This window comes from Columba livia, chromosome 21 (assembly GCF_036013475.1).
Source record: "Columba livia isolate bColLiv1 breed racing homer chromosome 21, bColLiv1.pat.W.v2, whole genome shotgun sequence".
NCBI lineage: Eukaryota > Metazoa > Chordata > Aves > Columbiformes > Columbidae > Columba > Columba livia.
In genome coordinates, this window is record NC_088622.1 from 1,267,937 (window position 1) to 1,289,352 (window position 21,416).

Sequence of the window (21,416 nt, forward strand, 5' to 3'; positions counted from 1 at the left end):
TTGGTGCTTTAGTTGATTTCTGCTATTTTTTTTCTTGTTGCAGTACTAGCAGCCAGTCCGTATGTTAGTTATACTGGGACAGACAGTGAGGTGCTTAATGGTACTTAGCTTTAGTAAATATCAAATACACCTCAGAATAATGTATGTGGGATTGTTTTCATACCCATTTTATAGATATGGGCAAGGAGCAAACTACTGAGGAAATAAAGATGTTGCTTCTGCACCATGTACTATAGATCTGAACTTGATTAAACTATTTTTTAACTCAAACAAGTTTCTACATAAAGGTTCAGTGTTTCTATGAAACTTACATGGTGCTTCAAGGGTTATGTAATTATCTTTGGTTAATAATGGATCTAGATTTAGAAATAAGAAATGGTCTCTATGATCAATGATAGTGCTATAACTGCTGGTTATAGCCCTTAATTACAAGGAAAGAGGCTTAAAAAGACTTATTATTATGTCTCGTTGAGGTTGAAGCTCTTTAGAGCTTGGTGATTCACAGAGTGGTTAAACGTTTCTGGTGCGGTTTCGAGGGAAAAGTTGTGTTTATTTACAAAGACAAGGGAGAATGGCTTTTGGAGCGAAGCAGCTTCTCTGAGGGGATGCTGACTCCAGCCTCGCTCATGGGGGTATTTGCAGTTTTATTTTCAGATTATGTTTCTCTCTTGTCTTTCTCTTTTCTAGATCCAAACCAGTATAGCTGGGGAGAGAATTATGCTGGGAGTTCTGGTCTCATGAGCACCTCACCTGATGTTTACCCTCTGCAGAGAACACGGAGTGGTACAGTATGTGCTTGTCTTGTCTAGAACTAAGTGCCTGGGAAAATGTTCCACTGTCTTTAAGCAGCGTTTATTTACTTTCTATGAAAAGAGAAATGTATTCTTGGCCAGAAGAGCATGAGCCAAGTCATCTCTTAAATACAGCAACAATATAGTAATTCTGATTTCACAGTGAAACTGGCAATCAGAAAATGCATTAAGGTTCTTAAGATATTCTAATACTGCATATATTGAATTGCTTTTGGAAAGAAGCTGGAATAGGAAAGCTCATTGTGTTTTACCACCTTTTGCCGCTCTGCACATTGGTGTTTTTCATGTCAGTTTGGTTTAAATGTTCTCCATTGTTGATTTCTCTCCCAGTTTTCAGGAATTAGTTTCCTATACTTTGATGGATTTAGTGGGTTGTGCCTGTATATTAAAAACAATACCTAATTTTAAGCTCTATTATATGGCAGATTTTTAAAAGTATTTATGCAGATGTGATGATCTGTTTGTCAGCCCTTTAATCTGTGAAAAGATTAGTTTGTTATGAATCAATTTCTGAGTGAGTTCTAACAAACCTCTTCCATTTTTCACCTAGTTTGACATGCTTGAAATGGACAGGTTGGAGAGGCCACTCGTGAACCTGCCCCTGCTGAAAGACCCATCGACCTATATTCCAGACACTGTTGACCTCACAGACGATGCCATGGCCAGAAAATACTGGCTCACCTGCTTTGAGGAGGCGCTGGATGGGGTAAATGTCACCCAACAGTCGTGCGTGTGAATGGTGCAAATGTTTGGCAGATAAATCCTCTGTGGACCAACATGTTTACCCTGCAAAACACACCTGGTGTGTCAGAGCTGTGGTGTGTAAGGCCAGTCCCTCTTTCCCCCCATACCAGGGGCACCCGACTGTCCCTTCTCCTCGGGAGCCCTCGGTCCTCTCAAAGGCAGAAGGATGCTTCGGTGATGCTTTTTAAATTTTTTTAATATATTTTTTAAGTGTTTTGAAGCATCTTCTTTCTTAAATGGCACTTAATGAACACTGCAGCAGATGGAGGGCTTATATTTCAGACTGACATGGGGGATGCGTGAACTCGGTAACCTGGTCCTGCCTCGTTTCCCTGGCAGGTGGCGAAGCGCGCTGCAGCCAGCCAGCCCGACTCTGTGGATGCGCCGGAGAGAGCTGAAAAGTTCCGGCAGAAATACTGGAATAAGCTGCAGACGCTCAGACAGCAGCCTTTGTGAGTGCCTTCGTTTGCCCTTTGTCAGCGCTTGCTGCTTCCGCTGGGCAGAGCCAGTTAACGGCTGATGAAAACCCACGGAGAGCCCACCAGGTGATGGGGCAGAGCCAGCCCCAGGCTGAGGAGGCTGAAGGCTTCAGCAAGTTGATGTGCCAAACGTCACATCCTGTGCACAGAACTTTCTGATTTCATATATTGGAATTTAATGGAAAAAATTATATCTCGGCAGAAAAATTATCATTAAAAATGGTTACGTGGTTATTAAAAAAGGTAGCATGTTAATTCAAGTATCTGGCTTTGCTCTGTATTTAATTAAACTGTGTAGTAGATTTTCAACTTAGTCACAGTGTTTAGCACACACGGTATGTAAAGACTTGTAGCTCAAGTGTTTGTGTGATGTGCTGTGACTTAGAGGAAACAGAAAAGAGCTGTTTTCTGTTTGAAGTAGCTGATCTCTTTTCCTCCTTCTCCCTTTTTAAAGTGCATATGGTACCTTAACAGTTCGAAGTCTTTTGGATACAAGGGAACACTGTTTAAACGAGTTCAATTTTCCGGACCCCTATTCAAAGGTAGGTTCTTAATTTACAGGGTGGACAACATGTAAGTTCAAGACGCTTTTTCCCTACTCTGGAACTTTGTATAAGTAACGGTTTGCAGGGGAGGGATCAGGAACTGGGTACCTTGTGGCAGTTCTAACCAGCTGGTGGTTCTCCCTGAGGAGGAACAGCGAGAAGGAAACAGAGGAAAAAAGTTCAAGAGCTTCTCAGCACCTGGGATGATGAAACTCTTGATGCCAACTCAAAACCCCTGCTCCAGTTGGAGTAGGAGGTCTGGGGTGAGCCCTGGCCTGGGGCTCCCGCCTGCGGTGGGTCGCGGCTCCGCCAGGTGGCTTCTGTGTGTCCTCTCTGCCATTCCCACCCTGCTCAAGCCCTAGTGCACCTCTGACTCATTAAGAAAAGTAATTCCTGGGCTCCAGATCATGCCCTAGCACTAATGAAGCTTTTTCTTAGAATCCCAGGGAACTTTAATCTTGTTGATATTAAGCATGCTGATAACAGTAACTTGTTGGTCCATTAGAGGCCATGAACGTAGAGGAGAATGCTTGAACGTGGTCTTGGGACTGAGACAGCCAGTGATGGGTAAGACATTTTTGTCTATAAATCCAACGTTTCATGTCTTTCTTACAGGTAAAGCAGAAAGAAAATGGCATAGCCTTAAAATGTTTTCAAAGCGTAATCGAATCTTTGGATTCATTAGGCTGGGAGGAGAGGCAGTTTGCTCTGGTGAAAGGACTTCTTGCGGGGAATGTCTTTGACTGGGGAGCAAAAGCAGTCTCAGAGTAGGTGTTAAATATTTTAAAAGCACCTTTTAAGATACAGAATATCTGATTGTTCTTTTTTAAACAAAGTGCACCAATCTAATTGTAGTTTGTATTTCACCTTAATCCAGCGTTGGTCGTTTGTTTACGAGCGTTGCTGTGGTGCAGGAAGGTTTCTATTTCCAGCCTGTAGATCTGGCAGGCCCCCTGTGCTGTGTGAATCAGTGTTTGCTGTGCTGGCGCGGCCGCTTTGCTCGTAGCATTGTTACCGGTGCTGCTTTGGGTGCGTGTTGGACTGTGTCCCTAGAATCGAAATGTGCTCTTTTTCTGCAGCCTCCCATTGTTCCGATATCACAGTGTCTGTTCAGTGGGCTGGAAGTTGGGCTGGGTGGTCTCTTTTGATGACTAAATACTAATTATTTTTGAGCAACATACATTTCTATAACTCTTTGGAAAGCTTTTTTCCTTATATCCTGTCAGGATCCCTGAGTTCATTTGAGGACATTTTTGGTAGTTCTAGAACTTCCTTTCCGTGAGGCTGATAATACAGACGCAAGAGCACGGGAGAGGGCCAGTTTACAGCTGACATGCAGCACTTCCTTCCCCTTCTGCATCTTTGAGTTTTCCTCCCGATTAGATCAAGAGAAGTGCATTAAACTTAGTGTGAGGTTTAAGGACGTTGAGGAGATGTGGCTGGAAAGCGTTGCCCAAATGGTGCAACACGTACCTGCCATCTGGGGATGGATCCTCATCACCACCTCAGCGTCTGGGGCTGTTTTACAACACAAAGAGCCAACAGCAGGAGTTTGTAAAACCTGCACCGGGTATTTTAGTTCTTTTTTCCCCCCACACAGGTACAACTTTAAAAAGCTTCTGTAAACCAAACTTCAAACTCGCTTTCTTAAAGCACTGTTTTACCATGTATCTGTTTTCAATCACAACTACATTTTATGGTCGTCTTTAGACCAAAAAATGCCCTTTTTTGCCCATAGTCTAGTGCCTGCAAACATCTGTGTGCTGCTGAAGCCTTTTTCTTTTAGTCTAAGAACTGTGATTTACTGTAGGTCTGAGCCTGTTGTTTTTAACGTAAGCCCAGACTATCTGTTTCTCTGTCATAGGACCTACCCCCAGTCCCCATTGTAACCAATGCAAAAACATTGCTGCCCAGCTGCTAAAGAAATGTTCGCATGATATTTATGCGAGATGAAGTCGCCTAACTGCGTATTCTTTATTTCCCTTCTTATACAGGGTTCTGGAATCTGAGCCACAGTTTGGATTTGAAGAAGCCAAGTCAAAACTACAAGGTACGTGGAGATTTGTTGTGGTTGGGACTGGATGTCGTGTTAACGAGTGGAGTGTGAGTGTTTCTGTGGCTGTTCTGCTGCCCGGGCAGGGAACTCTGCGATACAGGCTGCAGAGTTTCAGTGCAGCGTTCCTGCTCGTGTTCCAAAGGACCTGAAACCTGAAAACTTCTCAAACTGAAGTCTTAGCTGCACAAATATCCAGAATGTCTTTCCCCTGCTGTTTCTGTAGCCGTTGTAACCCTGCTGAGCCGGTGTCCTGGGCGGTACAACACCGTCCATCCCCAGCGAGTCCGTACAAACGCCACCTTGCATGGCTCCATTGCTTTAGTGTGAAAATCCCATCTCGAGACTGCTGTAACTGAGCTATTCCTGTAATTAAGAGCTCAGGAACTCTTTGAATTTACACATTTAACATTCAGAACCTGAGCTCCAGTGCTTTAATGCTTAAGCATCTGAAAGACACACCTCTTGTTTTTCATAACGTACAGAATTACTGTTTGTCTCAAACAAACACTAACGTGATTTTGTGTGTGACACAGAACGTCCCTGGTTAGAAGATTCCTACAGTCAGTGGCTGGAGCGACTGAAGGTACGACACCGCTTGATACTGACCATCGACTGATTAGATCCATTAACCCCAAAACCACTTCATTAATCTTAAGTTTCTAAACACTTAACAGAACTTTGTTCAGACAACTCAAGACAAATCCTGTTACCGCAGTACCAGCGAATCAGCAGCCTCGCCATAAAGAAAGGAGTAAAAGGAATTAGTCAGATGCTTCGTTACTTACCGAGCTTCTCAGCTAAATTCCCTCAGAAGCTGCGGCGCCTGGAGCCCGGCTGCTTTCAGAGCTGCCCCAAAGTGACCACATTGTGTCCCGTCGTTATCAGGGTGCTTATTTCTATACAACTTGACCCATCATGTTGAGAACTTGAGCCCAAATGCAGTGTTTGGGTTGTTTCTCCATCTGAGTAGCCAGCCTGAAAATGACTTCAAGCTAAGAGCTGGCTGAAAGTAATTAACCTATCAATTAGCAAAGCTTTTTTTGCCCTGTGTGATCTCTATTATTATTTAATGAAGGTTAATTGAAAAGCTCTTGTTTCTTTGGGTAAATCTCTGTTGGAAATGATAGCCGAAGGTCTGGTACGCGTGGACTGTTACAAATCATTACGTGATGTTCTGATGAGTTACGCTGCTGTTAAATACCAAAAATTGCCGGTCACTTAAATGTGAGATCTTAGAGTCATTCTAAATAACACAAACTGTGCACTGAAATGAATTGTGAACTCCATCCTGAATACACTGTTTTTTTCTCTTACAGGAGGGTCCCCCTCATAAATGTGCCTTAATTTTCGCAGATAACAGTGGAATAGACATAATTTTAGGAGTCTTTCCTTTTGTCAGAGAGCTCCTTTCCAGAGGGACAGAGGTACGTGCTCCTCATGGCGAGTTCACTGTGTGAGTTTGGTGATTGGTGAAGCTTTGTTAATCACCTGCCAGCAGTACAGGGACTCCTAACGGCTACACTGGGAATAAGGCAAGGCCCTGGGACTCAGTCTGACTGGAAGCAGACGCTGAAAGGCAGGAAAGCAAAACGAGTGTGTCAGACCCGCGGCCGCTGAGCGAGGGTAGAATGTCGAAAGACCTGACGTAGCTGGTGAGCGGCGGGAAAGGAGGGAACCGAGGGCCACGCGCCGGCCTTTCTTCGCATTCCTGCCTTTGTAAAACGAGGGGGGCACTGGTGATTTTAAACAGACCGGCAGCTCTGGCGCTGGGCGTGGACTCGTTAATCAGCACACCCGGTATTTCCCTCAGGTGATACTGGCTTGTAACTCTGGCCCTGCCCTGAACGACATCACCTACAGCGAGTCCCTGATCGTGGCCGAGCGCATCGCAGCCATGGACCCAGTGATCCAGTAAGCGATTACCAGCCTCGTTAGATCCCGTGCAGTACACAAAGATGCAAGTTCCTGGTTACATATTTCATTCCTATTTAACTGTGTTGATTAGTGTCTGAAATCTGCAGCCTGGCAGTAAGAGAAGGTGGATCATTTATTTTGTTAAGGTGAAAAATTTAGAAAACAGATTGTTGTTGAACATCCATATTTCCTGTCCGTGTCTTCCCTGATAAGCACTCAAGCTACTAAAAGATCAATTTTCTATTTATTTTTAAAAAGAATAGAGGAAAATACCTATATTTTGCATATCCTCAGTAGGGGATCCAGAGCTGACTAAATAATCCTTTTGCTCAAGGAAACATTTTCTGGGTGAAATCCTAACGGGAAAAAGAAGCCTTTGCAAAGAATACCGAGATACTCATTGTTGTCCAGCTTATGGCTGGATTTGCCTGACCCTGCCGAGGCAGCTGCTAAAATCTTTTGTCTTTGTTTAAAGATCAGCTCTGAAGGAGGAGAAGCTGCTGTTGGTCCAGACAGGTTCGAGTTCTCCGTGTCTGGATCTGAGGTACCAGTTTGTTACTTGTCTCCATCGGGTGGGATGTTTAGAGTGTCTCTGCGCTATCTCAGCCACCTTTCTGATACGAATCACTTTTGTAAAACCACTGGATTTACAGCCTTGTACTATCGCTCAAGCCTCACTAGTTGTTTGGCATCTGATTGTGATGTGACGTTATCACATTGGATGTGAGGTTATCAGTTGCATGAGCAGCTTCATTATGGAGGATGTAAAATCCTGCATGTGACCAAGAAATCCACTTGGCTATAAGAAGCATTTCCTGTCACCACTTTTTTAATTAGTTTCTCTATTGGAGATGGAACTTGCCAGTGTTTTCTGGGAAATCGCAATTCCGCATGCATTTAATGAAGCTTTTCAAGCTGCATTTCAGTCTCATTTGCTTTGATTCAAAGTGTTTATCAGCTCATCCTTCGCTGGCGTTTCTAACCCGCACTCCCGTTCCAGCCGCCTGGACAAAGGTTTGGCCGTGCTGGTCAGGGAGCGCAAGACGGACCTGGTGATCATCGAGGGCATGGGCCGCGCCATCCACACCAACTACTACGCGGCGCTCAAGTGCGAGAGCCTCAAGCTGGCGGTGATCAAGAACTCCTGGCTCGCGGATCGGCTGGGAGGGAAGATTTTCAGTGTCATTTTCAAGTATGAAGTGCCATGTAAATGATGCGGATGGGCCGGCTGGGTGAACAGGAGCAGCGGAACGGACTTGCACTAGTTTTACTTTAACTGTAAAGAATGTATTTTTATTACAACAGGGAAAAGAGTTCACAGGAAATTCCATATTTATATTGTGCTTTTGTGACTTAAAAAGCAACAATATGATTCACTCTATAGTATACACACACAAATATATATATGTATATCACTCATTGTTTATTTTGGTAAGTGTTTATTTTAATGCTGCAGTATTTGTGATGAAAAGATTTATTTTTTTGTTCTGTGAGACATTCATATAGAAATATATTTAAATGTCAATGAAACCTTATTTTATACATTTCTGCCTACTCTGCCAGCACTGACCGGGCACATACCAAATAGTTTTCAAAGTGCTGAGTGACTGATGCTGCATTTTCCGTGCCAGCTTTTAAGCTGACCTAAAGTCTTTCATGCTCTTTGCAGTTAATTTGATGGAAGGACTGATCCACCTTCTTGCTTAAGCCGGGTTTCAAAGAGAGCTGATGTGATCTGGGACTGTGGAGCAGCAGCCGCCCCACACATCACCAACAGCGGGAACTCCTGTCCATCCCTCCTGGGTTGGCTGATGGCTGGAGGGGAATTCTGCTGCCAGGTTGTGTGAATCAAGTCTCACAAAATTACCCTTAAAGTGAACGTGCAGGGCTTTATTCGGCTATTTTCCTGTCACTGGCATGGAGTTTGTTACCTCCGGTTCTTTACTGCTGGTACTGATCAGCATTAGTCTCTGTCCATGCGGGGCAGTTAAAGCCATATCCAGTGACTGGATTTGCATTTTCCCTCCGTCAGATGTGCAGTATGTAAATGGAGCAATTTAACCCTTTGCAAACCAGCATGTGCATCAGTCACCCCGGCTTTACATTTCAGGATTGTACCTCACACTGAAATTAGTAAGCGAAGGCTTCAAATTAACCTCTCTGGAGTCACTTACTCCTACAGCATCCATGTACTTACACAGTGAACACAGATCCACCACCTTGGCCATCTCAACTTGATTTTACCAAGTCGTTAATCCCCCTTGTTTTTAACAGTTATACTCTGTCCCTTTTCAATGTAAATGCTTCCAAACCACGACATATTCTTCTGTATCCACCACCAATCCAGAAGTGCTCTGTGTGTGTCATTAGAAAACTAACTCTCTAGACTTGCAGAAAAACATGTTTCTACACTGATGTAGTTCCTATGAAATACATACGGTATAAACCTAATACACGCCCATTCCTTAAGCTAAAAATCCTTAAGCATTAGCCCTCCCTGAAGTCTCCTGGCTTTGTCTTGCATTTTCTTTTATACGAAGACGAGTGCACATTTCTTCTGTGAAAACAGAGCAGCAAGATTTCTGAAAAACAGAAGGGAAGGAAACAAGGGGGTGAGTTGTTCCGCATCACAGGATCCACGGTTTAGGTGTGCAGAACCCAGCCAGCGGCAGGGATGCAGAGCAAGAACACCGAGCTGCACGCTCAGGTATGGGTGCGCTTCCATTTACACGTTTTCCTGCTTGTCAACTGACTGAAGAACAGCCATAGTTCAGAATAAACTGGTTATTGATGATTTCCTGGCCTCTGTACACAGCACACTGGAATGCAGTTTGGCTGCCCAGGAGTTACAGTAAATGCTTCTCCTTCATACTTTTGGGAGGAGAGGGAGTTATTTTATTATTGTTACCCTGTTCAGGCCACTGAAGCCCAAGCTACGGAACGCATCGCTCCGCAGAGCGGCGTGTCCGTGCTGAGCAGCAGGGACGCGGACGGGAGGTGGTGACCGTCCCTACCTTGGCGTGTCCCGCGGCGCGTCTGCTCTTGTTGGACAGCTCGGCCACGGCGGCCAGCACCCCCAGCGCGAGGCCGATGGCCAGCGTGAGGAACAGCCCGCCCAGGGCCTGCGGCTGCAGGGGACTCCAGCGCTCCCGGCTCTTGTGGAGGCAGCTGCTTTCCCACCACTTGTTCCGCAAGTAGTCGAGGTCGCCTGATTCGCGCAGTTTGAGGACAGCGACGGAGAGCTGCTTAGTCCACCGGGATGCTGGCAGCGGCACAACGAGAGAGAGGAGAGTACGCGAGAGATCAGAGCCGCTGTAACATCATTATGCAACCGGCTGCTACGCTGCCCAGTGGGGTAACCTGGGGCTGCGGCCGTTCTGCAAACAACGCAGCAGCGTAAGCCCAAGGCTTGTCTTAGGTACCAGCCATTCCTGTCCCACCCACAGAGGGACGATAATACTCGCAGAATAGTGACAGAGTGACAGTACTTTGAGAAATAGCAGCAGTCGTGCTCCACGGGGGAACAAACTGTCTGCCCCACTGACACTGGGAGCTCAGTATTACTGGGACTCAGACAAAATGCACAGGAACCAATGACGCCCCTGAGAGCTGCAGTTTTTTTGCATATTACAGCTCAGAGGAAGAGTCAGTGAGCACTAGTGATAGTTCAGCTACAGAATGAAAACCCTGCGGGAGCGGGGTTACCAATCAGTGCAGATTATTAGTGTGACTGCAGAAAGCACGGGCAGGTCTCAGGACTCAGCTGTGTGGGGCTTTTCGCTCTGTCAACCTGCGAGTTCAGACCGTGAAATCCAAGCAGAGAAGCGAGACAGGCACGGTTGCAGTGACTGACCCTGGGCAGTGGCGATGCCGAATCCTCTGGCTCCGATAACTTCGGGGGCCCTGATCAGGTTGCAGTGCCTGGCGGCTGCGAGGTCCTGCGAGATGGACTCGCCGATGAAGGCGTAGTTCGAGTCCATCACGCGCTGAACGGCTTCCTGGTAGGTTTTGACTAAAACGTGGTCTCGTCTCTTGTCCATATATTCGTAGATCATCTGATGGATGGGATTCTTGGAGTTCTGCAGCCCAAAACAATCCAAGTGTCAAACTGAAGGGTAAATCGATCATCCAAAAAAAAAATCTGCATATATGCGTAATAGTTGCAAAACAATTTGGAGAGTAAGAATACTTAAAGCACTGCCCTTGGAGCCCTCTGTCCTGAGAACTGGCACACAGCTAGCACAGATTCCTCTCTAATGCACAGTGATACAGGGATAGAAGTATTAAATATTTCCCAGCCATACCCCTTCAAAACCAACCTCTGCAGGCATCCAGTTAATGTACCCAGAAGTGACCTACGTCAGTCCTTGTATTCAAGGCACACAACGATACCCCTGAAGACTAGCACCACTTTCTTAAGAGAGAACACAGTATAAAAATATCGGTCTCTGCACACTTTTCTCTCTGAGAAAAGGTGGAAGAATAGATGAACAAAACAGCAGACAACAATCACATTATTTGAAGTATTACAGGAAAACGGATGGAGTCTACAGTGATGAGGGTAGGCGGTGTAAGGATGTATAGGCAGAAACTAGACAACTTGGTCCCAGCTTAGCGGTTCTACAGCTTGTGTGTATGTGCACAATTCAATTCTCTGCACCTTGAAGTAGTAAAAAGTAGAGGAGCCCTCCAGCGTCCCAAACTCCAGCTTTCTTTGCTTCACGAGGTCTTCGAACGTCTGGACGGGCAGCTGCTCGCTGCCGGAGCTCAGCAGGGCGGTGAAGTTGGCGATGTAGGCGGCCAGCAGCGCGATGGTGAAGAGCCACCAGACTGCGGCGATGACCCGCACAGAGAGCGCTTTGGGACGAGGGGTGACACCTGCACGATGAAACACACGGGAGGTGACGTACGGTGAGACAGAGCTGAAGAACTTTACATCCAGGAGCCCGAGTTAGACTTCCTTTCAAATAACTGCAATAATAACTTGACCAAACTGCAAAACTTGCCCTGCAGCTGATGCACAAGCCTGAAAAGACCCACTATGGCTGGTTTGAACTGTGTTGACACTGCATGCAACGCAGAATTGAATCAATAGTGGCCGAAACCACCACCACTCCACTCTACAAGCACCGGTGCTGTGGTGAGCTTGACATTCCACAGGGCAGCTGTCACCCCAGAAAAATGTGCATTCCCCAACTGAAGCCAACCATCTGCACAGCTCCAACAAGTCTCTAATCAAACCCCAGACTGGGAGTTTCAGTGCTGTCGAGTGTCCCTGCTGGAACAGCTTTTCCCTCGGCAGGCGGCGTTCCAGATGGAGCTGGATTTACCCTCAGCTGAACACCCCACGGCCCCGGCTCACCTTGCAGCGCAAGAGCTCCTGCTCCAAACCACAGGCTGTTCATGAAGGTGAAGTGGTTCTCCTCGTTCTTTGGCTCATTCCACTCGCAGGGGCTCAGTCTGCGGGAAAACGACAGGATAAAAGCAGATATTCAGGGGGAAAACAGAAACGGTCCTGCAGTGTGACTGCAGCAGAGCAGATAGCCTGGAAATGCCCCTTCCTTCCATGGCAGCTTTATCAGCCCTGGTTCTGGACCTGCACAGAACGTTCCTCAAAGCAAAATGCACCCTGGTACTTTCTTTAAAACTGAGATCTCTTCACAGCTGAGAAATCACTTGACTTGAACAAAATCTGTGAAACAAACTCAGTTATACCTGGCAACAAGAAAGAGGCAGAAGCAGGTCAGCACATAAGCAAATAAAAGGCCAGTCCAGGTCTCCTTACTGAAAGGAGCCAGGAAGTGGAAGAAAGACATCTCCTGCGAGATGGTGTCTTTGCGAAGCAAGATTCCAATCCCGGTCTGCAGGAACGGAGTGGTGAAGGACACCACCTCCTCCCTCGCGGACGTGACGGTCAGTGGAGCCACCGCGATGTCTGCTTCCTGTGGGATGAGATTAAACACACATCAGTCTTGTCTAACAAACCAGCAGGCACGTTCCTTTCTGTTTCTGGCTGCAGCACCTACATGACTGAGAGCTGCACACAGTATTTGTAGGCCAAAACCAACTACAAGTCTTACTATTCATTAATTCTAGACAACAGGCAGGATGCCTCCATGTTGCTCAGTCCCTGAGCAAATTCTAATGGAGTCCAAGAGCTGCCAGCACTGTTCTTTCTTTCTAGAGCAGCAGTTTGTCAAAAACATAAGTTAGAAATTACCTGTCTCAAAATTTCGCCAATCATCCCTGTCCAGTTGCCACTGGAAGAGACGGCACCGTACTGCCCGTCGCCCACCACCTTCACCCGGTAGCTGAAGTGAAGCATCGCAGCGAGCGCTTTCAGCAGATCCATGCAGTAGCCCTCCAGTTCTGCACCTCTCAACATGACATAAGGATCTTCCTGCATGTTGAGGGAAAAAGATACAATTGCCTTCTCCCCCAGTCAGTGCAACTGATTGTGAATTAAACTGTTTTGGGCCTTTCACAGCCCTTGAATCCTCCTGGTGCAAACCACAGGCAGTGTGCACATCTGCACCCCTGAGCCAGTGCTCTGATGAACAGGGATATCGGTGTCAGACAGCCCAAAAAACCACCTGCAAACATATGGGTGGAGGAAAAGAAGGCCAAGTGTAATTCCAGCTGCCTCGCAGCCACTGTCAGTGCTGTGTCACTGCCTTACCAGGATCGTTGTGACAGTCAGTGTTGGCAGACCCTCTTCTGGTCCCCTGGAGCCACTGCCCTGCAAATCAAAAAAGAAGAAATAATGGAATTTCAAAGTCCCAGCTGTGGCTCCTCTTATTACATTGTACCTCGGGGTGGGTGTGCATGTGTTAAACCAGACTTAATACCACCCCTGTAAGCTGCAGCTATCTCACCACCACTGTTCCCTAACAGTGCTGAATAAATCACACGTATTTCACTTCATTGTGTGTTGTCAGCATACTTTGTCCAAATAAAAACCCCTTTAAATATTGTCACAATTCTTCAGATACACAGTGCACACAGTCTTCCAAAGAGATCAATTCATGTTGTTGACAAATTAGCAGCTAATTAAGGTCTCATTAGAGAGCAATTCCAGGAGATAGAACAGTGGGAAACGTGAGAGGAGGAGGAGAGGAAACACGGATTCGTGGAACGCTGAGTTCACCAGTACATCTTCCAGCCTCACAGAGCCGCACAACTCGAGATGATTTCCCATCAGCCTTCATCAGTAACTCCGCACCAATGCACTCAAACATACCTTGCTCACGGCATCGTCCTTCCTCGCAGCACCTAAAAGAAAGAGTTAAAAAAACGAGTTCTTGCAGGGCTTATATTTGCAGCTCCTTAAAAGTGAAGTTTCAAGTGCTGATTTCATACTGCACTTAAATAAACAGAATAATTACCCCTGACTCACAAGCTCCCAGTGCAGGCGACTTGCAGCAGTTTTGCCAAGTTGGTTTCCCCGTTCACAGCACAGAATTAGTGACAAACAGGAGCAGAAACAGCCACAAAAGGTTCTGATTGTAACTTAAAGACTATGGCTGTCATTCACACGCTGAGGATGGGAATTCTGCAGAATCAACGGCTTTAGTTCCCTCTCGCCCTCCCTGACAAGGTGAAAATCCAGCTCTCCCGCTGCCTCACACAACCACGATTTCCCCCAAACTCCCGCAAAACCTCGCCTACAGCCCTAAGGAAAAGGCCCGTACACAACCAAAAGTTCATCAGCATTAAGCTTCCCTTTTCATAATACTCGGGAGAAAACCTCAGTCAGTCCCGCCTCAGCTGCAAGACTGATAAACTATAATGATGCAGATACAAAATTAAAACCACAGTTGTGTCAATACTGATTGCCCAGGATTTTTTTCTAGAATGTGCACAGCATTGCTCTTTGGAATCGAAGAATTCCCAGTGCAAAAGCCAAAAATCCCTCTGGATAAAACAAAATTTAGGGTGTCTTCACTCTTTCAAGCAAAAGCTGCGAGTTTCCCATTAAATATAGCAACATATTCATTCATTATGTATTATCCATTTTTCAGTTTTGCATTTTCTGGTCTTGTGCTGAACTCTAAATTATTGTAAAACAAAACCTGTTTTTTCCCCTCTCCACCACACTTCTCCACGGGAGCTGGACATCTTCACAAAGGAGTTCTCTTGTCTCCCTTTAGAACCTCATTAAAGCCAGTAAAAGCTTTTTGAGGCTCCTTTGGGAAGACCTGCTGTGGTTTCTTGGAAGCAAACAGGCTGCACCGAGGCCTCCAGCCCCCCGCAGCGCCGCTGGATGCAGCGGTTCAAAGCCCCATTGTGCAAACGCCTGAAAGGCCCATAAGTAACCAAGCTGCAGCACTAACTCAGAGTTCACGGCAGTGACACTTCTCAGAAGCCAAGTCTTCCTTGTCAGAATCCTTTGTGAGAGTTACAAAAACATAAGGCAAAAAGGAAAAAAGAGGCTCATCCCTCTCGTTCCCCACAGGCCGGTGGCAGCGGGAAGCGACTGTGGCTGCACAAATCAGCCTTGTCCTTACGCCTTCTGCTCCGAGCGCGCCCAGCTCCCTGCCTAACTTATGGAGAAAAAGCTCGTAGCGCTCTTCACAACCCGCCACCTCACCCCAGTTTTCTAGCCCATCATCCCTCTCTGGGCTAGTCCCCTTGCCTTCGCGTCCCGTGCCAGGAGATGGCTGAACTAAAGAGGCAGCGAGGGGTCGGGTGGATCACGGTTCTGGAGCACACTGGGAAACTCAGGAGGAGAGAATTCTCAGAATGTGGCCCTCAGCACAGACGCAAAAGTGTGTGAAGTGCTGCTGCCGCAGCCCCGCGATCCCAGCTCTGGGCAGGCAGGAGGTGCGTGTGTGAGAAGGACAGGAGACAGCAGAGGAAGAGAAGTCGCTCTTCCAACCCTCTGAACAGAGAACCAATTTTTACCTTCCAGTAATTTTGTGAGGCCAAGCTACTCCTTAGCCTGAGTCTGGGACACAGCACCAAGCAGACACAACAGGATTAAAACTAGAGCATGTGCTGCGCAGGTGCACCAGCAAGCTCAGCTCCTTGGGGCAAGCAAAGCGGGACCCAGGCTCCTGCTGCTGCCCCCGCAGAACTCGGGGAACGTGGGGTTCCCTCTGTCTACAGAGCCACCAGCCCCAATCACCTCTTCTTCCCTAAGCATGGTAAAGTCACAGCCACAAGCTGTCACAAGGCAGGACCTGCTGGTATCTTAAAAAGCAATTCAAAAGCAAATTCTTAGATTAAGACAAAATCCTGTAATCTCTAGCAGTGAAAGATTGAAAGAATTAACACTCTGTAAAGAACAAAACCAGATTTAGATGCAGCCAGCATTTTTGGCTCATTTTTCTCACCTGCTTGGCTTGATTCTCTCAGGAGCAGCGTGGTTGTGATCACACAGAACACGAAGTGGAGACCTGTGGCCATCGGAGCAGAAGTATCCACTGTCTAAAGGAAAACTCCTGCTAGAGATGAAAGGCAAGCAGTTAAAGCTGGGTGAAAACCCTGGATTTTCTGCACCTTACTCTGGAGAGGCCCAATTCAAACAACAATTTCCAGGTACATACTACAAAACTATCTTATTTCAATTGCCCTCTTTCAAAAAATAGCTAATCAGAGCAGGTAATATGTCACTTGCATCGCCTTGAAAAGCAAGAGTTGTTAACATGCTGGTTGCTGACTGTCTGAAAGAACAAACAGAGTGTAAATATGTGCAAAAAAGAGTTTTTGCAAAGGCTACTACACTTCCCCAGTTCTAATTTAGCACTAGAGTCATTTAAAGACAAACATAGTAAGTTAGAGAGAAGTAACAGGAGGGCAGAGGGTTTTAGTGCCTCCCCGTGTGTAAAGTGATCCTTAGATCCCGTTTACATTAACCATCGCAATAACCATTCACCATCTACCTGAGGAGGCACCACCAGATTTTCTCACGCTGGCTTTACAGCCAAACCAAGGATTTAAAAAGTTACTTTGCTAGAATCAGCTTTCACTCCTCAGGTTTTCAGTCTTTCAAACTGTAAAGCAAAAAGACAAGGTTACTCCTCGAGCAGCCCTCTGCCCGCAGTGCGGGAGGAAGGCTCCGGAACGGGGAGCGCGGTGGGAAGGACGGACACCCGGCAGCGGGGAAGGAGAGGGTTGTCACACACAGGCATCCATCCTTGTCACCCAGAACCACCACAGCAGCGACTGAAGGCAATATCTCACCTCCGCAACTCCTTCGGCCTCTCCCAGCTCCGTTTGTCTGCCTGGGTACCAGCGGAAGCAACTTGATGAACAGGCACAATGAAGCTGCTGGAACACTGAATTTTCACAGGCGCTACTCGCTGTTTTAAAGAGAAAAGAGAGGGAGGAGCCAGCTGAGCGGCTTCTGCAGAACGTGCCAGCTCGGACGGCAGCTTTGGGTTTGGGGAACGAGAGGAGGTGGCTGCACCCAGCAAAAAAACAGCGTTTGGAAGCAGTTTAGTCCAACAGCTGAATACTACACTCAGAACATACTACTGCTGGCCTGCTGTGTGGTCTCCTCAACCTTGATGATGAAACAGCGCTGTCTGTCTTACTTGGGGAGCTGTAACAGAATAGATCAGCCTTGGATTATGTCTGTTCAGCTACTAATTACGTGAGTTCTGCTAACATGTTCACCTGCACAGCAGTCCCCGCCTGCCAAAGAGCCCACCTGGGAACAACACACGTGCTGCACATCGCACCACACAACGCCCGGCTCTGCCAGCACCTGCGAAAACCTGAGCTGGTCTGAAATCGCTACCGCTCTGAAAAAGAGTAAAATCAGATGTCATCCACTAGGCAATTTTTAAAACCAGGCAGATAGATTTAACCACGTTTGTATACCCAACTTCTAGACAGCACAGAAGTGTTGTGTCACAGCTAGAGAGTCACGAGCTGGAAGGTTAAATATGTTTATTTTAGTAGCATAAGGTGGTTTTACAAACAAATGTTTAGATTTTGCAATATACACAAAAGAATCATTACAAACAAAAGCAAAATATCCTCTCTAGTAATAGGGACCCTCTGCAGCCTGAAATAAAATTAAACCTCTGTTTCTCTTAAAAATGCATCTCAGTAAACATTCTTCTCCATCACTGATAAAATGTACATCTATAATAAATGACACAATAACTGGGGGTGGGAGTGGGGAACATCCCTAAAAAGAAAAAGTAAAAAAAATGGGGAGGAAAAATTATTATTCTGTTTAGGTTGGTATTTAATTCTAAATATATCCATCTAAAAAAATTAAATATCTTTTTTTTTAAAACATATCATTGAAAGTTTTTTCGCATGGCAGTGCAATACAGAAATAGTAAAATTCATCCCAAAAGTGCTATGTACAGCAGCATTGTTAAAACACCATACAGCAGGGCCGGTGCTGTTTTCAAGACAAGACGAGCATGCTTTTAGCCATTTCTGAATTGAAGTCAGAAGGTATTTCCTGTCTGGTTTCAGTAATTCCCTTCTCTCTCCTGTCTTGTTCCCACAGATTATGTTTTGAGACAAGAACAGTCACAGTTCAGTTTAAGTGTGTGCATGTGTCCATATATGTGCAGACATTTGCATACACATAGATGTATAATATATAGTTATATATATATAAACAAGCTTAGTTTAAAAAAGCATTGCTTTGGAACATAGTGAGAGCTCTTCTTCCACAAGGGAGACAATACAGATTTTCATTGAAATAAACAGGTCCATGATGGAAGATGGACTTTATCTACTACATTATTAACTAATGAAACAGTGTCACTGCAATTTTGACTATTGCCCAGAGAAGACACCCTCAGAGGCCTCAAAATCTTCCAAAAAAGAAAGCAGAACAGGGAGCATGATTTTAAATCCAGCCTCTTTTCATGGATCCACAATTTGCAAGAGCAAAGTTTACCTTAGCTGTCATTAACATCACGTAGAGATTTAACTACTATAAGAAGCAATTACTGAAATTAGTAAAGAGCAACTTGCAAATGGAAAGAAGGGGCCACACACAAAGGAGGCCAAATCTGAGGCTGGGAAAAGTGTATTCAAAATAAAAAAGGGGGTCAGATGACTAGGACTGTAAAAATGTGTCTCTGATTTCACTTGATTGTTTTATTTCCACAAACTGCTGACGAATTTAACACAACTATTCTTTTGGAGTCATGATGTTAAGTGCCCTTATGATCGAGGGAAGGCCAGGAAGCACCGAGCCGTGTGAGGATATTTTGTGCCTCTCAGGTCACTACGCTTTGTTTGAACAGGAATGTAAACATCACCTCAGTGCTGCCCAGAATTACAGTTTCAGCATAAAGAAGACTTCTGTGTCAGCGTCATATTCAGTTTGGTTCTTAGGCTGGGGTGTAAACGCGGCAGGAGAAGCTAAATCCATACAAAGGGCTTTGGCAACGCTGCAGGCTCCCTCGGGGTTCCCGCGCTCCTCCATGGGGCTGGCGCCCAGCTGGCCCAGGCTCTGCAGCCGCTGTCTCTCCTGCGCTTGCTTGGCGCGGTTGGCGATGTACCGCACCCTGCTCTGGCTGCGAGACGAAGACCTGCGCAGCAGGCCCAAGCTCTCCCCTTCCTCCTCAGACTCGGCTGGATCGAGGCTGATCGGGGACGTGATGTCGTTTTCCTGCTGAAATGCCGTCAGCTTCTTCAGCTGCTCGGTCAGTTCATCCTGGGATTTGACGGAGGATCTCAGGCCCGAAGAGCGGCGCTGCTCCCGCATTGATCGCGTGACAAAACTCCTGCTGATGCTACGGTATTTGCTTTCAAAAGTGCACACAATATCATCAGAGGTAAGGTCTCCAAGACTCTTGGATTTTGCCTGGTTATTGCCAACCATATCCTGTGCTTTGGATTTGTTAGAAGACTGTCTGAGACTTTCCATGTACAGCCTGCTCCAGGTGTGCCTCCTAGGAATGGATGAGAACGCATCTTGAGGACTCCTGGCAAGAGGACGGGGACACAAATCATCTGCTGGCAGCTGGCCAGACCTCAGGTTGGGATTGGATTTGCTCTTGCTCACCATGGGCATCTCGTTACTGGATGCTGTAGCAGAGCGGGGGCGCATACCCTTTCTTATGGCAAGCGGCTCAAAATTTTCATGCCGGATGCCAAGATCCGGGAGGCTTTTGCGAGCTAGATTGGGCAGAGAGAGATCGATCACAGTGTCGTTGGAGGACATGCTGGAAGAGGAAGACATGCTGTCACGATGACTGCTGCAGTCTAGCTTGCTCCAGATCCGGTCGTTGACAGTGGCATCAAAGTACACTTCTGCTGCTGGAGACAGGCTACTTGGAACTTTTATTAAGGCTGAGGAGTCCGACATCTTCAGTCCTTCACTCTTTGGCCTTCTTACTAACACGTAAGAGTTTGTCTGAGATACAGGAACAGGTAGAGCCTGCACAGCCTGGGCTTTCTGGAAAGCGTCTGAAGGCAAAGCTGTCTGTGTGCTGTTAATCACGTTGTTTTGCTGCAGTAGCTCAGCTGCTGCACCAGGTTTTTGGCCTTGGGATTCGATGGTGCTTTTCATGTCCATTAATACCTGACCTGGTTTGTCACTTTGCTTCTGGCAGTTTTCAAGAGGTTGGCCAGCAGTCTTACCTGCTGCTGCCACCAGCCAGGCTTTTGGAGTACGTGCTGCCAGTCCACACTGATCTTCGGCTTCACTGCATGCCCGCGTCCAACCATTTTCTTTGCTGAGACATCCTGTCATGCTTGTCCTCACATCTTCTTGGCCTACTAAACTTGTGTCAGCTGCTCTCGTGACTACCTGCACGTGGTCTTCTGCAGCCAGGCTTGTTCTTTGTTCTCTAGTGAGCAGAGACTCTGGAGGCTGGTTGGACGTGCTGCTCACTTCTGATCGAGATTCGGAGGAATGATCAGACACAGACCCTTCTTCAGAATCACTGCAAGGAGTAACGGGTCGAGGGAAGAAAAGGCCGGCGTGATGGTTTTCATTGGCAATAACAGGCTCTTCAGTGATCGTTTCTAGGCTGCATAAAGAAGTGACTGACCTCTGTATGGAGAAATGGCAGACATCTATTTGGGAGACAGAAAAAGACAAGGAGAAGAAAAAACAGATACAGGGTTAATTACCTATTACAAATTGCAGTTTAGCTGAAGATTTATTCTTTATGTGGTATCATTTTTTTTTTAAGGTAGTAGTTGCATATAATAATAACAGTTTTTAAAATAACTTATGATTTCAAATGCCTGGCTAAAGGCAGCAAAAACTTCTGCTCATTCAGTTTTAGCTGCCCCAAAGCCCCATTGCTTTCGAAAAATCTCAGTCCATGCATAGTAGCACCATATTACTTTTCTGATCACCTTATTCAAACAACTGTACCCACCACTTTCTTTTTGACCCTGTATCCCCTCTCATAATCCTTTCTTCCTCCACCATCCAGCACCACTTGAATTGCTCTTTTCCTTCCTTCCAGCACTCAAACATGGAGAATCACAACAGCCACCAAGTACTTGAAGAAAACGCTCCATCCATCTGCAGTGTTTATAACCTGCACCCTAAGAGCCAAAGCAGTCATTCCAAAATACTGCTTCCCACGTCTCCAAACCACAATGCAAACATGCACTCGAGAACTAGCAAAGCACAACTAAGCCAGGCAACGACCTCAAGAAACAGGAGCAGCTCATTATAAGGCAGTAAACAAGCAAACCCCAGGAGTACAGGCAGCAGGGTGCTCGAATCAGTGACACTCAGCAGACAGTTACCTTTGACTTGCTTGTCCTTTCAGTTCTTAACTAGAGAGAGGGAGTGCGCATGTGGAATAATAGGACAGAACAGAGGAAAAATCCAGTTAATGGAGGGAAGGCAGGTGCAGGTAACAGGATAAATTAGTGCTGAGGGAGGGGAGGGAAACAGACACACTTTTGTAGGATCCTA

The 21,416-nt window shown here is 46.3% G+C and overlaps 3 protein-coding genes across 10 annotated transcripts in view; 1 reads left to right on the plus strand and 2 right to left on the minus strand.

The window, feature by feature from the left end:
• Positions 1-7,965, plus strand: part of PANK4 (pantothenate kinase 4 (inactive)) — a 16,443-nt gene extending 8,478 nt beyond the window's left edge. The window contains exons 9-19 of the mRNA XM_065037390.1: positions 688-788; positions 1,363-1,518; positions 1,896-2,008; positions 2,490-2,577; positions 3,196-3,347; positions 4,575-4,630; positions 5,170-5,219; positions 5,953-6,060; positions 6,447-6,547; positions 7,026-7,094; positions 7,551-7,965. Coding sequence (XP_064893462.1) covers positions 688-788; positions 1,363-1,518; positions 1,896-2,008; positions 2,490-2,577; positions 3,196-3,347; positions 4,575-4,630; positions 5,170-5,219; positions 5,953-6,060; positions 6,447-6,547; positions 7,026-7,094; positions 7,551-7,764 — 1,208 coding nt within the window. The 3' untranslated portion in view covers positions 7,765-7,965. The remainder of the gene's footprint in view (positions 1-687; positions 789-1,362; positions 1,519-1,895; positions 2,009-2,489; positions 2,578-3,195; positions 3,348-4,574; positions 4,631-5,169; positions 5,220-5,952; positions 6,061-6,446; positions 6,548-7,025; positions 7,095-7,550) is intronic.
• LOC102089528 (probable glutamate receptor) lies at positions 7,953-17,367 on the minus strand. 8 transcript variants are annotated; one of them, XM_065037412.1, is made up of 13 exons: positions 17,205-17,367; positions 17,027-17,096; positions 16,736-16,854; positions 15,886-15,993; positions 13,791-13,822; positions 13,230-13,289; positions 12,771-12,950; positions 12,336-12,492; positions 11,913-12,010; positions 11,211-11,428; positions 10,404-10,629; positions 9,565-9,812; positions 7,953-9,132 (listed from the first exon to the last, which is right to left on the minus strand). In XM_065037412.1, exons 1-13 carry the CDS (start codon positions 17,228-17,230, stop codon positions 9,031-9,033), a joined length of 1,644 nt encoding a protein of 547 aa, XP_064893484.1. In that variant the 5' UTR covers positions 17,231-17,367; the 3' UTR covers positions 7,953-9,030. The 8 variants fall into 8 exon arrangements, with proteins under 8 accessions (XP_064893484.1, XP_064893483.1, XP_064893485.1 ...); XM_065037411.1 differs by having other exon boundaries at positions 15,886-15,996; XM_065037413.1 differs by lacking the exons at positions 17,027-17,096; positions 17,205-17,367 and adding an exon at positions 16,435-16,545 and having other exon boundaries at positions 12,266-12,492; positions 16,736-16,870.
• Positions 17,368-17,429: 62 nt separating this feature from the next.
• Positions 17,430-21,416, minus strand: part of PLCH2 (phospholipase C eta 2) — a 36,354-nt gene continuing 32,367 nt past the window's right edge. Inside the window, exon 22 of the mRNA XM_065037366.1 lies at positions 17,430-20,554. Within this exon, the coding sequence (XP_064893438.1) occupies positions 18,807-20,554 (1,748 nt within the window). The 3' untranslated portion in view covers positions 17,430-18,806. The remainder of the gene's footprint in view (positions 20,555-21,416) is intronic.

Coding starts and splice junctions, on each gene's coding strand:
- LOC102089528 (XM_065037411.1), bottom strand. CDS start 17,230: ATGTGCAGCACGTGTGTTGTTCCCAG. Junction 13,823..15,885: donor GAGAGAATCAAGCCAAGCAG/GTGAGAAAAATG, acceptor TCTTTCTTTTAG/GTGCTGCGAGGAAGGACGAT. Junction 13,290..13,790: donor AGGACGATGCCGTGAGCAAG/GTATGTTTGAGT, acceptor TTTGATTTGCAG/GGCAGTGGCTCCAGGGGACC.